Genomic DNA, 17,066 nt, shown 5'->3' with positions numbered 1-17,066 from the left:
AAGAATGAAGATGAGGGAAAGTATGTTTTGAAAAAATACAAAAACAAAAAAAACGAAAAGAAAACAAAAAAAACAGAAAAAAATAGAAAAGAAAAGAGAAGAAAAATCCTATCGGTATCTTTACATCGTTCTTGCATTAGTAGCGTCTGAAGTAGATCTGGCCTTTACCTTACTCGCCTAACTACTTGAGCTCTTCGGCAGAGACAGATAGAGGTTGTAAAGCGTATGCGCCCGTGTGTGTGTGAGAGAGAGAGAGAGAGAGAGAGAGAGAGAGAGAGTCTCTAGCTCTAGCGCTAGAGAGCTCGAGTAGCTCGCGTAGGAAGAAGGAGAATTTCCTCTTAGCTGCGAGAGTGATACGAGTGTCCTCTCCAGACACCATTAATGAAGGACTATCTACACGACCCCAGAAACTAACTCGATTACACATTCCAAACACGCGGTTCAAACACAGGTAGATAGTTATATAGATCCAATAAAACGAAATTGTAATTAGATCTCGTTAACAGATTGATCAAACAGATAACAATTTCTTTGAGAAGATTAAGATCGTCGTTTATACGACGATTATTTTCAATCGACAACGTTACATCGTTAAATAGTAGTTCGCCCGAAGATATCGTACTTGTTATCAAGATATAAAATCGAATGAATGAAATTGATACGATGTTTTGAACACCCGATACGCGTAGATATAATCCTATATATAGGATTATATTTTATATATAATTTTATTATTGTAATATTATAATTTCTATTAATATATATATATAATAGATTCAATGAAACGAAATCGTGATTACATCTTTAGTTAACGAATCGATAATAAATAACAATTTCTTCGTAGGTATGTATTAGCGAACGTCGACTTTACGATAAAAATATTTTCGATCGATCGACATTATAACTTTGTTGAGATCGAAGAAACTCACGTTGCACCGATTACGAACAATTGTAACATTTCGTAATATGAGGTAAGAAAAATCATCGAACGCGATTAACACACGCCTCACGGAAATGTTCGTACACGACGAGAGACGAATTATGACTACTCGTAAAATTTTACGAATGTCCATGGTTATGTATCTATTCAAATCTTTCTATGTTGAATAAACACGGGTATATTGAACGTACGTATATACATAGATCATAATATGTACGTATGTACATTACGTTACGTTATCATGGTAGAACAGAAGATACATGAAAATAAGCGCGCGTTCGCAAAGATGTAAACACGTTTCTCTCTCTCTCTCTCTCTTGCTCTCTCGCGAGAATTGTCACTTCTTCGCTAATGACGTACATATGTAGATGGTAAAAGACGTTTGTTAGTTTTCCCGGACTCACCGCAGCCGGCTCGTTCAAGTTTTCGTAATTACTTTGAATGGCACCCCGCGGGAGGACTTTTAATTATTTACTTGCGACGAACAGCAATGCGCGCGCGTTTATTACTTTCAATATTCACATCTGTTTCTTTTCTCTCTCTCTCTCTCTTTCTCACTCTCTCTTTCCCTCTCTCTCTCTCTCTCTCTCTCTCTCTCTCTCTCTCTCTCTCTCTCTCTCTCTCTCTCTCTCTCTCTCTCTCTCTCTCTCTCTCTCTCTCTCTCTCTCTCTCTCTCTCTCTCTCTCTCTCTCTCTCTCTCTCTCTCTCATATACACGTACGCACATACACAAATACACGCATAGACATGGATATATACAAAAACTCTCTAATGTCCTAGTTAAACGCTTTAACCTTTTTATAGTCTTTAGAAGCGACCGAACTGCCGGATCGATCCTTGAACCTCTCCCACTTCTTCTCCCTATATACATATCATTCACCTTGAAGAGTGATAACATTTAAGATAAGAGAGTTAACGAAAGAAAGGAAAAGAAAACAAAAGAGAGAAGAAGAAAGAAAGAAAGAAAGAAAAATTTCGAATCGATACGCACGTTTAATAATATCTATTTAACTTGGTAATATTCACGACTCGATTAACGACGACTTCTCATTTATTTCCCACAATACCAAAAGATTATTAACGCGACGAGAGAACGATCGTCTGAATAACAAAATAACGCACGAACGAGTCTGTTAAACACATTGACGATCACGAAAGATTATTATTCGATGAGGAAAATTGAAGACACCGACGTACTAAGTATAATAGATAACGAACGAGTAGTAGAAGACTGATAAAACTCCTACGTTCCTTACAGGAGATAGAAAGGTGACTGTTTGACGAAGAAAATGAGGCGACGTTTACTCTTTCTTTCTATCTTTCCCTCTCTTTCTCTCTCTCTTTCTCTCTCTTTCTTTATTTTCACACCAACACAACTACCATATCACAAACCACCACCATCTGATTCTTCTCGAGTGCCGTTTCTCGAGACGCTCGATTTGCCTCGAGACTGAGGTGAACGTGAGTAAGAAAGAAAATAAGAGAGAAATAAAGGGAGAAAGAGGGTGAGACGGAGACAGAGCAAAAGAGAGAGAAAGAGAAAGAGAAAGAGAGAGAAAGAGAGAGAGAGAGATGTAGAAAGGAAAGGGTAAGTGCACGAGTAAGGCGGAGAAAGATGAAGATGGAGAGAGATGGAGATAGAGAAAGGAAGAGAGAGAGAGAGAGAGAGAAAAAGAGAGAGGGAGAGAGAGAGCTTTAAACGGAGCTTTCATGAACGACGTAGTCGCGAATACTGTTGAGAAGCAAAGTCAGCGAGCTTGGCACAACGCCGGACAATCTCGATCGACGTTGTGAGAGAACATTTCTCGTTCCTCTGGAAGGTCCTCTATCTATCTATCTCTATCTCTATCTCTCTCTCTCTCCCTCTCTCTCTCTCTCCCTCTTTCTCTCTATCTATCTCTCTTTGTCTCTTTGACTCCCTCTTCTTTCCTCCAGTACCGTACGTGAGGACGAGAACGTAGGCGGCTACGAGCTGCCGAGGCGGACTGCACTGCCACCTCGTGAAAACTGCATCCACCCTCGATCCTCTCTTTCTCTCTCTCTCTCTCTCTCTCTCTCTCTTACTACGTCTTTCTCCCTCTTCTCTATACTCCCTCTCTGTCTCACTCTTTCTCAGTGATCCCTCCAGGGTACGAAGGACGACAGCGACATCGTCCTTTGTTTCTTATCGCTTCAAAGCTACTTGCAATGCTGCTGTATCCATTCTGGACCAAAGGGTGAAAATATTCTCTCTCTCTCTCTCTTCTTCTCTCTCTTTCTCTCTAATCTCTTTATTATATGTGTAATATATATGTATATCGTAATCCTGAAATATTTCATGAACTTCAAATAAGTGTGCAAAAAGTCAACGTCCCATATTTTCTTGAATGTATTTCGAATTTTCGACACGACACCGTGACACGAATCCTACCTTTTTCTATGTATGTATGTATGTATGTATGTATGTATCTATGTATGTATATATGTACGTTCGTCTATCGAAGCTTTTTATTAAACTCACCGGTGACTTTTTATCGTGACTCCCCTACGCTCGGTCTTTAAATCGTACACAACGCATACGCTTTTTAATCAAGCCCCGATGAAGATTATGAAATAAATAGTTTCCTGCTACTTGTATAGTAATGTAAAGAAACGAAAAAAAAAAAAAAGAGAGAAAGCATTATAGAACGCACTCCTTTACGAACGGTCGCATGTAATGAGAAAGGAAAAGGAAGAAAAAAAAAGAATATAATGAAAAAAATGAAAGAAAACTAAAAATAAAATAAAATTTTCTATTTTCTCTCTCTCTCTCTCTCTCTCTCTCTTTCTTTTTTCTTCTTTTTATATTTATCTGTGAATCCTAAAGAGTCATTATTTTTTTTTTCGATAGACCACACTCGATTTCTCACTTAGATTTCTAACATCGATATTTCAACCATGCGTAACTCGATTAGATTCAATTTCTCTGAAAATGAAAAGAGAGAAAGAGAGAGAAAAAACGAAACGAGACAAAACAGGAAAAAAAGGAAAGAGAAAGACAAACCCGAAAAAAAAAGAAAACAGAAAAAAGTAAACGAATTCCGATGTCACCAACGAATGAATTTCAATGGATGCTCGAATAACTCGGCGAGAATTCTCACGCGCGAACCGTCAACGATCCAGAAGAGATCGATCCTTTCATACTAAAAAAGTTTCTATATATCAAAAGAGATATGTTCAATGAACTGGCACGCGCTCTCTCTCTCTCTCTCTCTCTCTCTCTCTCTCTCTTTCTATCTATTTTTCTCTCTCTTTTCCTCATTCTCGGATAGAAACGTCAGATGACAGTCGATACAATACGAGCATTGTATTCTCGCATTCTTCCGCGTGTCCTGATACTTTTTAATTAAAAGCTTTCGTTGCGCTCTCTTTCTCTCTCTCTCTCTCTCTCTCTCTCTTTCTTTCTGTGTGTGTATCTCTTTTTGTCTCTTCTTCTATCCTCGTTTTTTTTCGTGCCTTCAAACTCGCCACCACACGTATTTTCGAAAGTTCGTTTAAGCTGCATCGACGAAACGTTATCGGTGATCTACTTTTTTATACAAGAAGAAAAAAGAAAAAAAAAAGATAGAAGAAAAAAGACTGCAAAAAAAGTTCCACTCGTTGAAGAAAAGAGTGTGAGAGAGAGAGAGAGAGAGAGAGAGAGAGAGAGAGAGAGAATGGAAGAAAAAAAGAAAAAAAGAAAAAAGAACAGAAAAAAGAAAAGAAAAAAAAGGAAACGATCGATTTTACAAATTTACAAAAAGAATCGTAGTACGGATCGTAGACGTTTTTTTTTTTGAAACGAAGAAATTGTTTCCTTAACGATTTAGGTTTTGATAAGTACGCGAAGCCTCATCGATACGTAGATTGATCTTACTTCAAGCTTATCCAGAAAACCGAAGCTTTAGAAATGATTTATCGTGGTCACGTTTCAAAAGTACACGCTCGCTCGAACACGATCACGCGAATTTTTAACGACGATAAACAGACTGCTTGAAACGTATTACGTTTAAATGCACACACGCACGCACACACACACGTGCATTTAATACATATATATATATATACACATATGTATGTGTGAATTTGTTACATGTGGCATGTGGTATAACAAACACAACGGTAGAGAAATGAGCACTCGTTTCGTTTTATCTCAAACGTCAATATTTCTTTTTCTCGGGGCGAACAACTTTTCGTGCAACATGTTACATGCAAATTCGAGCCTAATACACTATCGTCTCATTTCGAACAAAGGAAGTTCATTCGATATTAAACGGAATTGCGTTCGTACTGTATTTCGAATCGATCGAAATTTCGAATACCCGATAAATGCTTCTCATTAACAAGAGTAACATTTTCATATAGAATTGAGGTAAAAAAAAAAAAAAAAAGAAAAGAAAAGAAAAGAAAACAAAGAAAAAATGTTATCACGGGAAAGTAAATATTTACAATTATCATACGATGACGTGCCTCGAAAGAAGCAAGTAAAAACGTTCGATAATAAGATAATACTAACGCACTTGTGTGTTCTTTTTCTTTCTTTCTTTTTTTACTTTGTTTTTCATTCAATATATCTTTCACGAATATTACGATGTTAAAATATCCTTTCCTGCCCGATAAGAGACGATTATCTTAAGATAGTCATATGAAATATTGAATAGCAATCGAATCAAGAAGACGATAGGTTTAGAAAATGTTTCATTTTTTATCGAGAGATAAAGAAACCTGTTTACATCGTTCTATCTATCGAGTAACTCGGTCGTTCCATCGAATCAGGAAAAATAAGGCTCGCGGAAGAAATCTACGATCGTTATTGGCAAACGATCTATCAGGATGCTTTGTACAAAGACAGAGAAAGAGAGAGAAAGAGAGAGAGAGAGAGAGAGAGAGAGAGAGAGAGAGAGAGAGAGAGAGAGAGAGAGGAGAAGAAACGCCGAAAATGGTATCTAGGTCGAGCCTGGGTTGCGTCTGGGTCGAACTCAGAGGGAGTTTGCCTTCAGGACGACGTTAAAACGTACGTACCTACGTACACACACACACACACACACCTACATACATGCATACGTTCCTATATACGTAGATAAAAACGTGCGAGCTAGAAGAAAAATAGACGCGGAATCAACAATATATCTTATAAAGTCTCTTGATATTTTATTACTTTTCAAGTTTGTTTTACGATGATATATCTCTCGTTTCTCCGAGATTTTCTTTCCATCTTTAATACATGAAAACATTAAACGACACGTATTACGTATTTTATGTCTTTTTTCATTCTTTTTTTTTTCTTTTCTTTTCTTTTTTTTTTGTTCCTTGATAACCCGACAAATATAAATTGAACGTATTACTATATCGCGAGGATATACGAGTTATATATTTTGTAGAAACTAATAAAAAAATATAAAATTTGTTTCTTTTTCTTTTTCTTTTTTTTGTGCTTAAAGAAAAACGTTTATTCTTCGTCGCGATAAATAATACGCGATAACGTTGATATATATATATATATTTTTTTTTCTTTGATCATGTGATAATGAATGAAAGTTTGTACGTTATAGAAAACGTCTTTATCGTCAAACTTCCTCCTAACATCCGAGGCTTTAGCTAGTAACCTGCCATTCATAATTTATCACTCTCCATAAATAATCGAGGTACTAGGACACATTAATATCACGACACGGTCCTCCTACTCCGACTAAGAAACTTGATTTGGTCTTGATCGATTTACTCTCTCCGTTTACGAAACTTTGAATCTATTACTACAAGATGAAGTAGAAGAGAATGTAGAAGAAGAAGAGATGTACGAAGACGAATAAAACGATATCTAAGATGATATACTTTGAAGAATTTTTATTTTATATTAACGCGACAAAATATATAATATTATTGCCTCGTATAGAAATTTATCGAATAAATGCATCGTGTGACTCTCTTTCAATTTACATATATACATATACATACATACACATATATATATATACACATATACATATATATATTCACATATATACATATTTATATATTCATATATTCATATATATATATATATATATTTTTTTTTATCTGTATAAATTAAAATGTATTAAAAACATGATGGATATAGACATGTATATTATATTATAAGGACATATAGATAAATATGTATATAAGTAATACATTTGAAACGAATTCACCAAAAGTCTCGCTTCATCCACAAAAGGGGCCATCCGTCTAACCGCTAACCGTGCGATTCTTCATCATTCGATACGTACTCAGCGAGCATGCGATATCACATGATGCAACGCGCGTTACGAATCCGTTCGGATCAGTGGCGCGTAACTCTTTTAAGCCGATGCTTACCGAAGAGGAATGAAAATTTGCATTAATTTTCACGATCGGCCACGAGCAAATTCTCACGTTCGTTTCGTGCGTGCTCTTTGATCGAACGGGATTAGAATTTTTCCCGTAGCGTAGATCACGATGAAAATATAAAATATAAAATATAAAGAAATAATAATAACAATAACAGCAACAAGATTATTATTTTTAATAATGATTATTATTATTAATAATTATTATTATCATCTTTTTATCGTTATATTATCATTATTATTATTACATATATCATTAATATATATTACTATCTATATACATATATTATTAGTATATTGTTATTATACAATACGCCTTCGTTTTAATAATAATAATAATAATAATAATAATAAAATGATCGAGATATAATTATTTTTACGCATTGATTCACAGATAGGTGAATTGTTGTATCACGATGTATTACAACTTTTCAACTTTCATGAATTACGAGGTACTCGTAAATATGTCAAAGATAAGAACGGACAAGCCATTGTCGAATGCGTCTCGGTCACGTTTAACGATTGCCCTTTACGAGGCCTATAAAAGCGAAACGTATTTCGATTTTCTGTCTCGGTCGTCTTCTACTACCACTGACCCTTCCTACCCCACGCAGCGAATCGACGTTTTAAATGTCGGACAAAGACTCTCTTTGTCGATCGTATACTTCGTCGTATATATTTTATTATATTTAATAATTATAATTAAATCAAAGCCGAAGAACGTTCTTCTAAATCTTCGTAAAGTCGAGTTAACCAAAAATCTCATTGTATTTATTATATTATTGTTTATATATGTAACGCGCGCTTATAATCTCTCTCTCTCTTTCTCTTTCTCTTTCTCTTTCTCTTACTGTCTTTCAAATGTTCACGGAAAGAATTATTTTAATCCGACTTGACCTTGAAACGATCTATGTATTTCCCTTTTACGTAATTCACATATCGTAGTACGAATTGTCGTGATACAAACTACTACTACTATTACCAGTTTTACTACTACTACTACTGTTATTACTACTACTACTACTACTACTACTACTATTACTAATAACTACTGGTTTCAATATTTGAAGCGATGTTTACCAAGAAAATTTATCGCTCGATGTTATACCACGTCGGAAAGTTTGAAATAAATCAATCGACTTTACGAATTGGAAAGAGCTACACGCGAGTTGGTTAACGTTCCGTGCGAATTTATGAATGGAGACTAAAAACACTCGAGGACACGATTTCGATCGGTTCCTCGTTGAATGTCTATATTTATGAAAAGCTATTGTAAAAGTTGTTCGTTTAAATCCACGACGATTTTGTCACGAATATTTAAAAAATGAAAAAAAAAAATTATATATACATATGTTATTCTTTTTGTTTTTATTTATTTATTTATTTTTTTTTTTAACGAATAATTTTCCACGATTTGTTATAGAAGAATAACTTTTAAAGAGTGTCGAAACAAAGACGATAGAAAGTAGGAACTGCGTTGCAAACGAATCGATACTTTACGTTGCTAACACCGATTCGAATATGAAAAAGTGCGAACTTTGTTTCAACTGTTGGACTACATATAAAGTAAAATATTTAGCGAATAGTATTTCTATGAACGTAGCACAGCACAGATATTATAAAACTGTGATATAAGGTGGAGTGGAAATTTAAAAAGAAAGAAAAAATAAAAGGAAAAGAAGAATGAAAAAAAAAGAAAAGAAAAGAAAAATAGAAAGAAAGAAAGAAAGAAAATGGGAAACAATAATAATAAACCAAAGAAACGCAAGTACGCACTTGAACGCGAAAATCTTTCACGGTGCACGGTATGCAGTTCGTGTTCGCCGAGCTGCAAAGTCGCGGCTGAACTATTTTGTCCACGTGTGTTGGGGACGGCAATATGGTATAGAAATAGTAGAAATCTTCTTTATCGTGGTGACGATGCCACTGCGGTCTCGGTGAAAATCTCGAAAACTTCAACTTTGTTTCGCGGCGTTGTTTTATCGACTGTTGGTAAGGAAGATTACTACTGATCCATCTTATAGTCATGAGAATGTTCCAAGAGATATCGGATGTTGGAAAGTAGAATAAGTTTCTATATGATTTTCGTAGAATCCTCGTAGATGGCGAAAACATTCTAGTTTACGGCGCATGCGCGTTGATATATTTCCCACCCTTACCCCTTACCTTTACCCTTACCCTTATTACCTCAGCGAATTTACGACTCGTATATATATATGTGTGTGGGTGTGTGTATGCGTTTATTGTGTATTATAAATTGATGAAAAAAAATGTAATTTCGTGGAAAATACGAGCCTCATATATACAGATGATGATCCTACCTTGTTCAATGTTTCATGAGTCGTAAGTATGTGTTGAGTAGTAGCATCAGGATGAAGAATACGTTCGACCGAATTTGGTCTAGGAACTCCATCCAACTGGCTTCCCTCCTTCACCTGCGGTGGTGACGGTGGTGGTGGCAATTGTTCCTCCACACCTCCCGCGTTGTAACGTGTTTTCTACGTAAAAAAAAAAAAAAAGAATTGTTAGACGACATATGCAAATATCTACGATGGTGAACGTTCATGTTTTATATGTTTGATTAAATGTTGTCAAGCGATTAGAGGGTTAACAGTTTATTTTCTTCGACGGATTTTTCTTTCAGGGACCAAACAACGCGTTGACAAAGCCGGATAACATTTTCTTTTTCTTTCTTTTTCTTCTTTTTTTCTTTTTTTTTTATCAAAAGGCGCAAAATAATCTGATAGGGCGTGTAAACATTTTAATAAAAGAGAAAATATAGACTCATCGACGTTACAATACGTTCGTGACATGGTGTTCGATCGATCGTTGTGCTATCGGTTTAACACTCTGCGACACTGTGATCGCGTTAAAGAATTATTACTTGAGCACGAGCGAAATAACATTTTCAATGACCTTGCGTCGTAACGTGAGTAAAAAAAAATTTTTACAAAAAAGGACATAATACTCATATATATATATATATATATATATATATATATATATATATATATACATACACATATATTGGATACGCTTTAAGAGGGATTAAAACTTATTGGAACGTATCTAAGAAGGAACGATAGTAAAGTAATACGATTATATTAGACGAGAAATCTAAATACCACGCGTTCGCGTGAGTTGATCGTTCAATGTGTATATATACGTAGGTATGTACGTACGTGTGTATATATTTATCGTATTTCGGTCGACCGATGACCGATCGTCGTATATAAATAAATACCAACCAAATCGTTCGTTGCGAAAAGCGTAACGACTATGTAAACACGATCGAAACGATTTCACGGTAACGATCAAACTACAAATTTATAATATAATATTTAAGTACCACTTACGTATGTTAATTTTTACTGTAATAATTAATAATCGATCACTGAATGTAAAATATATTTTCTACGATTATTTACAAAGAATATATTATAAATTGAAATGAGACCCGAGAAATATCGTATAACGAGTATCGTACCTTAACAGAACGATTAACACTATGATTAATTCTTAATGGAACGTTCAAAAATATCATTGTTACTATTTACGACGAAAAATTTAAATAAATACTACGTTGTTGTTCTTCCTGGGATCGTCGTTGACTAAGAAGTAATCTCGATATCGATGTCTGTCTATGCAGAAGCTTAGAACTTTAAAAAAAAAGCGTGCTAATCTAGAGAAATCCCGGATTTCGTTTCATTATCGTGCTTATGACAGGTTTCGGATCACGATTGGAGAAAGAGTAGGAAACGTTGAAATAAAAAACGAAGAATATATTCCCTAGAGAATAGAACAAAACGTGTTGTATACGAAGATGGGCCTCTCCTACATCAACCCCTATCCCTTCCCACCCTCCTCCATACATATCGTCGTTAAACTTTTGTTCTCCTTTCTTTTCACTACTTTCATTTTCCGAGAGCGGGCAACGAGTGCAAAAAAATCGATAAAAAAAAAAGAAAAAAAGAAAAAAAAAAGGATAGAAAAAAGAAAAAGACAAGGACGTAACTTTCGATTATTAAGAGAGAAAGAGAGAGAGAGAGAGAGAGAGAGAGAGAGAGAGAGAATATAAAAAAGGGAAAAATTTGTAGTTCACGTTGTGAACTTACGTGATTCCAGGAACAGCAACCACAGAAATCATCACAGTGATATTCATCGAGATCATCATTATGAGCGACGTACGCACGATGTTCGATGGAATTTTTCAAAGAGTATCTACGTTGTTTAGCTCTTCGTTGTTTTTTTACCCTTGCGGGAACCACGTACATATAATCGCTAAATCGACGTCTCGAGTGATGTACGATTGAAACCCAGTCGATCATGATTGAAAAGAACGTTGCTAAAACTTTGTCTTATCAAGGAAACACTTTACATGTCTATACAACACTTTTATATATCTACATATTGTTGAAAATTTGTGGAATAGTTGAAAATCGTGTAAGGAATATCGGAACTATGATTTTAAAACGAATATTTTCTAGACTTCGAGTCCCTTGTATTCAAAAAAAGAAAAAAATTCGCTTATTTTTTTCTTATCTCTCTCTATATTTCTTTCTTTCTCTCTCATTCTCTCGATTGATCGTGGAAAGGAGAATCGAACGAAGTAACAATAATAATAAGAGTAAGAATAACTAATAACAGTAATATTAACGATAATGACGATAAGAAGGATATGAATAAATAATAATAGTAATGATAATAAATAATAAAGAGAAAAAAGGACGAAGAAGAAAAAAAAGATGGAAGAAAAACAAGGAAGGAAGATAGAATATTTTTATTTAAAGAGATCGTTTTTAATGAGAAAAATTCTTTGATGAAATAAGTCACGAAGGAAAGCGATGCTACAAAGTGGCCTTTATGAAAGGCAATATCGAAGGAATTGCGAAGATACGTCACGAATCTAAACACACTTTCGCTTCGGTTCTCCTATTCCGCAAACGTGCTGCGAGTATTGAACGATATCCATTTTCTTTAACTACGACGATTTTTATCCTGACTGAGTAAGGAAATAATAATAACCATAATAATAATAATAATAATAATAATAATAATAATAATAATAAAATAATAAAAAATAGAAAAAAAAGGGAAAAGCACAAAAAAAAATCAACTCGTAGATATTCTTTCATCTTTCAAGCGAGAACCCGGCTCCGTCCGTCTTTGGCACGCGGAAAAGTGGCAGAGAGCCGAACAAAGGCAATGACGAACGTCTTTTTCTATTCCCACTTTTCCTTCTCTTTCCTTCGAATGTGGGTTAAAGAGACTGTCGAGAAACAGCTGACAATTATTATCTCGTCGTTCTCCTTCACGTACGTCCTCTAGACTTATTTTTACTATTCTTCGGAAAGAAGAAAAAAGCACAAAAAAGAAAAGAGAGAAAAGAAAAAGAAAGAAAGAAAGAAAGAAAAGAAGAACAACGCGAAAAAGAAATTAAAAAGAGAGAGAGAAAAAAAAGATAAAGACGAACAAAAAAAAAGAAGAAGAACAAGAAAATGGGAGAAGATAAAATGTAGAAACAGCTCGGTTATATCCGTTACTGTCACCGTCAAATATGTTTGTTGGTTTGCATTTTACGTGGACGCAAAGCATCAAGCGCCAAGTTGACTCGCGGGAAATTTCAAACTGACTCAGAGTTCGATTTACACACACGTTTCTTCTAAGAATATCAAACAACGTCGTGTATGCTTCTTTGTTTACACGGTGGTCATCCGAACTTGAAGGAACATAGTGAACTATATAGAACTATATAGTCGTTTCGTTTTTCCTATCCGTCGATGATATTTCAGAAAGATTTACTTCACTCTTTCTTGTAAAAAAAAAAAGAAAAGAAAATGTTCGCGACGCGAGATGGTCCCCTTTGTTTGTTCACGATCAACGAGAAACGACGAATAAAATCTTGCGAACGTAGGACGTTTAATGGATCTCCAATCGAAAACACAAATTCCTTCCATTATACAAACATCCAATATCAATCCACGTCACATCGTGAATCGTAAAAAATGTTTACGCACGAGGGAAAGAAAGGGAAAGGAAAAGAAATAAAAGGAGAAAGGATCAAGATCGCAAGTGAGAACATACATATACGTAGCGAGACGAAAAAAAATCACTGTCTTGTTAAATGATTCGTAGGAGTCCAAAAAAAAAAAAAAATAATAAAATAAAATAAAAGAAAAAGAAAAAAAGAGAGAAAATCATATCTTTTTGTTATTAGTAGCGTGAAAATTAGGACGAGGATTTCGCGAGACGTGGAAGGGGAGAGAAAGAGAGAAAGAGAGAGAGAGAGAGAGAGAGAGAGAGAGAGAGAGAGAGGAAAAAGAAAAAGAAAAAGAAAAAGAACAAGAAAAGAAAAAGAAAAGGAAAAGGTAAAAAAAAAATAAAGAGAAAAAGAAAAAGAAACAAAACGGGGATAATATTCGACGACGACGTTTGTTCTTTCGACGCGTGAGAAATATAGAAATGAAGAAAGAGGTAAAGAGCGTACGAGTTTCTCTTTCGAAGGGATAGACGGCGTCGTCGGTACTACTACTGTCGTCGGAGAAAATCCTCGACGTCGACGTCAACGTCGACGTTGACGTTTGTGTCGGTGGTGTCTCTCGATGCTCCTACCAAGGCGGCATTGCCGTCGCTGCCATCGCCGTCTAATTCCGACACCTAATACCCTCCTTTTAAACGGGCTCCTCTTACTAAATCACGCAACCTTAATGAACCCTTCTGCCGATCCTGCTACTAAATCGAAATCTATCTTTCTCTATCCTTCTACCTTCGACATTCACTTTTTCTTTTCTTTTCTTTTTTTTTTATACCTCTTTTTACCTTCTCTTTCCTTTTCTTTTTTTCTCTTTCCCTTTCCGTCACCTCGAAGAAATATTTTTCGACTATTACTCTCTTTTTTCTTTTATTTCTTTTCTTCTTTCTTTTTTATTTATTCCTTCTTTTTTCTTTTTCTCTCTCTCTCTCTTTCTCTTTCCTTCTAAGTAAAAATTTCATAATCTCTTAATAATTATTTTTCCAATTAAAACGTCGAAGCCTTTTTTAATAACTTTCTAGAATTTTAAATTCGAAATGATATCTTTTAAAAAGATTACCTCGTACGGGCTAGGTCGTTTAATTAAGTTTCGATTTAATGAGATGACTCCAGATCGGATCGATCTTCTCTTCTCTTCTCTTCGATGAAGCCTTTGGAATATTCATGATACTCGTTAACGGCGGATCTTCTCTTCGATTTGATTCCTTTTTTTTCTATTTTTTTTTTTTTTTTCTTCCCATTTCTCCACCCCCGACGAGCGAAAGCACGTATAAACGTTATATATTTATGCGGATTACGGATTAATACTCTCAGAGTTTATCGAACTTGATGATTCGAATCACTCGGGTAAGAAGAAACCATCGGAAGGTAATATACCGATGGTCGGTATGTTAGGAATCGTATCATCGATCGAGTTCTTGTATCCACGAGAATTATCAACGTGGAGAATTGATAAAAAAAAGAAGCCGATGCAAGCAGTTTTGCTTAGATAATAAAAAGAAAAAAAAAAGATAACCAAAAAACATACATACACACGCATACAAACAAACAAAAAATGATAAAGGAAAATAAAATTTTAAATCCTAATCTTGCATTTTGGATGCATGCTGCGATGAAAAGACAGAATGCGGTGAGGTATAGGTATAGATATATTCATATAGATAGAGAGCTAGAGAGAGATATGGACAGAGATAGATAGATAGAGAGAGAGAGAGACTATCGAAAGGATTTTCGAAAAAAGAAACCTTAGAAGAATGTGGAAAGAAGAAAAGCACTTTGGGGTAATTTGTTAGAGAAGTGTGCTCGTGTGAGTCGATTTTAAGAAGTCTGTCGTACACGACCATCGTTTACGAACCTGATTCTCATCAATGGGACCTGGAACGTCAGGTCTGCTCGACCTGCGGCCGTAAATGTTCAACAGAGTCTGGGTCAACGGGAAGGCCGAGGCTGGACCGTCCTGAAACGATCAAATTCTCTCTCAAAAACAAAAAAAAGAAAAAAAATCGCAATTACACAGGGAATATACTCGATCGCCGAGGAAATATCTCGACGAGTCATTTTTTAGGTTTAAATCGATGCGTTGAAATATGTTTCCCTTGACGTTACATATAAAAAAAAAAGAAGCAAAAATAAAAGACAAAAAAATATATCAAAAAGAAAAAACCGATGAAAAAAAAAAGAAAAGAGAAGGATAAGAGAAACGAGATAGAGAAAATGCGAAAGGTTTTTGCCCTAGTAGTATAGCCGTACGTATGGGTTGCCAGTACAGAGTGACCGACTGTGGTCAGACAGTGGTTGGTAGATGGATAGACGCCAGGTGCCAGTAGTTACGGTCAGCCTATGCCAACGAAAACGAGTTTGGCCATTGGACGACCGGAAGCATACTCCGACGATATAAATAATTTATTCCTAGGTATACTACGTGAAAATTATTAATCACCACCCTTCGTCTCTTTAACAAAAGGGTATAGCGGGGTACACCTTTACACGTAGGCATTATCAACGTAGTTCTAGAATTATTCAAGAGGAACCGCCGGTCTGGATGGACGATGGAGAAAACGTTTAACATGGGATCCAAAATTGGAATATTGCCAACTATTTAGAATCGAAATTCTTCCTTTTAGCGGCAATTCGACGGAAATCGTTAACAAACAATACGGAATTGTCGCTTCGTTTTGAAAATATATATCTTTGCCGACTTGTCCGATTTACTTGGAACTTTAGCCATCTTCTATCGTTTCCTATCTACCCTACCCCTCTGTACGACCCCTCTACGGCCATCAACCCTGTTCGAAAAGTTATTTCTTATTTATCGAGACTCTCGCGTAAAATCCTCTCTCTCTCTCCCTCTCTCTCTCTCTCTCTCTCTTTTTCTGAAGTTTTTCGAATAGATCGCATAGTATTCCGCCGTTCTTTATTCGAAGGAGAAGAGTTCCTCGAGTCTGGTATTCCAAACACACGATGACGTAGCTTTATGGCTTTTCTCCTACCATACAATTTCGTCTCTCTACACGTTTCCATATATCATATGAAACGGAAGACGGATTTATCGAGTATATAAGGAAAAGGATTCTTCGTGGCTCTTTTATTAACGATCGGAATCGAAAAAGAAAATAAATAAATAAATATATACGTAAAGAAATAAATGAATAAATAAAACAAAGACAGAGAGAGAAAGAGAGAGAGAGAGAGAGAGAGAAAATCAAAGTGGTGAAATGTAAGCAAACGACTTCCTCTAAGTAAGAAGGAAAAAATTTTTATTAGATTAAGAACTTTCCTTTTTCGTTTGGTGGCTAACTACTATTAACTATAGCGACGTTGAGTTAAGAAAAGTTTTACGAGGAAATAACAAAATAGCAGGAGAACTCTCTCTCTCTCTCTCTCTCTCTTTCTGTCTTTTTCTTTTTCTTCCTTCTTTCTTTTTTTTCTTTCTTTTTCTTTCTAGTAGGAAGAGAAGGAAACGCTTTCCAGACATGATTTCGGGCTTGCCGTCACCATTCGCTATGCGTTTTTAATGCAAATGTGAAGAAGAAAGGAGGCACGGGCCGACAAGCTTGGCCAGTTTGAACGTTGAACGCACCTGTGCATCGAAAGTTCACCATGAATAATTCTGTTTCGCTCGCTTAACACGCGGACTGTGAGCGAACGCGTGCAACTCGAGTCACCATGCGAGTAATTGACTTTGGATCCTGTGACTCGTATTTATTAGTACAAGCTCTCGTCCTCGTAATCCGACAGCGAAAACACGCTTTGTC

General features: G+C 35.6%; 1 protein-coding gene across 18 annotated transcripts in view; it reads right to left on the bottom strand.

Annotated features, from left to right (window-relative positions):
• LOC127070439 (disks large 1 tumor suppressor protein) overlaps positions 1-17,066 on the bottom strand; it is a 461,967-nt gene that overhangs the window by 194,874 nt on the left and 250,027 nt on the right. For 14 of the 18 annotated variants that reach the window (XM_051008545.1, XM_051008424.1, XM_051008415.1 and 11 more), the window contains 2 exons: positions 15,167-15,268; positions 9,602-9,778 (listed from right to left, as the gene is read on the bottom strand). In XM_051008545.1, coding sequence (XP_050864502.1) covers positions 9,602-9,778; positions 15,167-15,268 — 279 coding nt within the window. Of the gene's footprint in view, positions 1-9,056; positions 9,411-9,601; positions 9,779-11,395; positions 11,769-15,166; positions 15,269-17,066 lie in introns of those variants that run through there. The other 4 variants (XM_051008561.1, XM_051008569.1, XM_051008554.1 and 1 more) reach the window with 3 other exon arrangements.

This window comes from Vespula vulgaris, chromosome 1, assembly GCF_905475345.1.
Source record: "Vespula vulgaris chromosome 1, iyVesVulg1.1, whole genome shotgun sequence".
Classification (NCBI taxonomy): Eukaryota; Metazoa; Arthropoda; class Insecta; order Hymenoptera; family Vespidae; genus Vespula; species Vespula vulgaris.
This window is presented reverse-complemented; position numbering and strand designations above follow the sequence as displayed.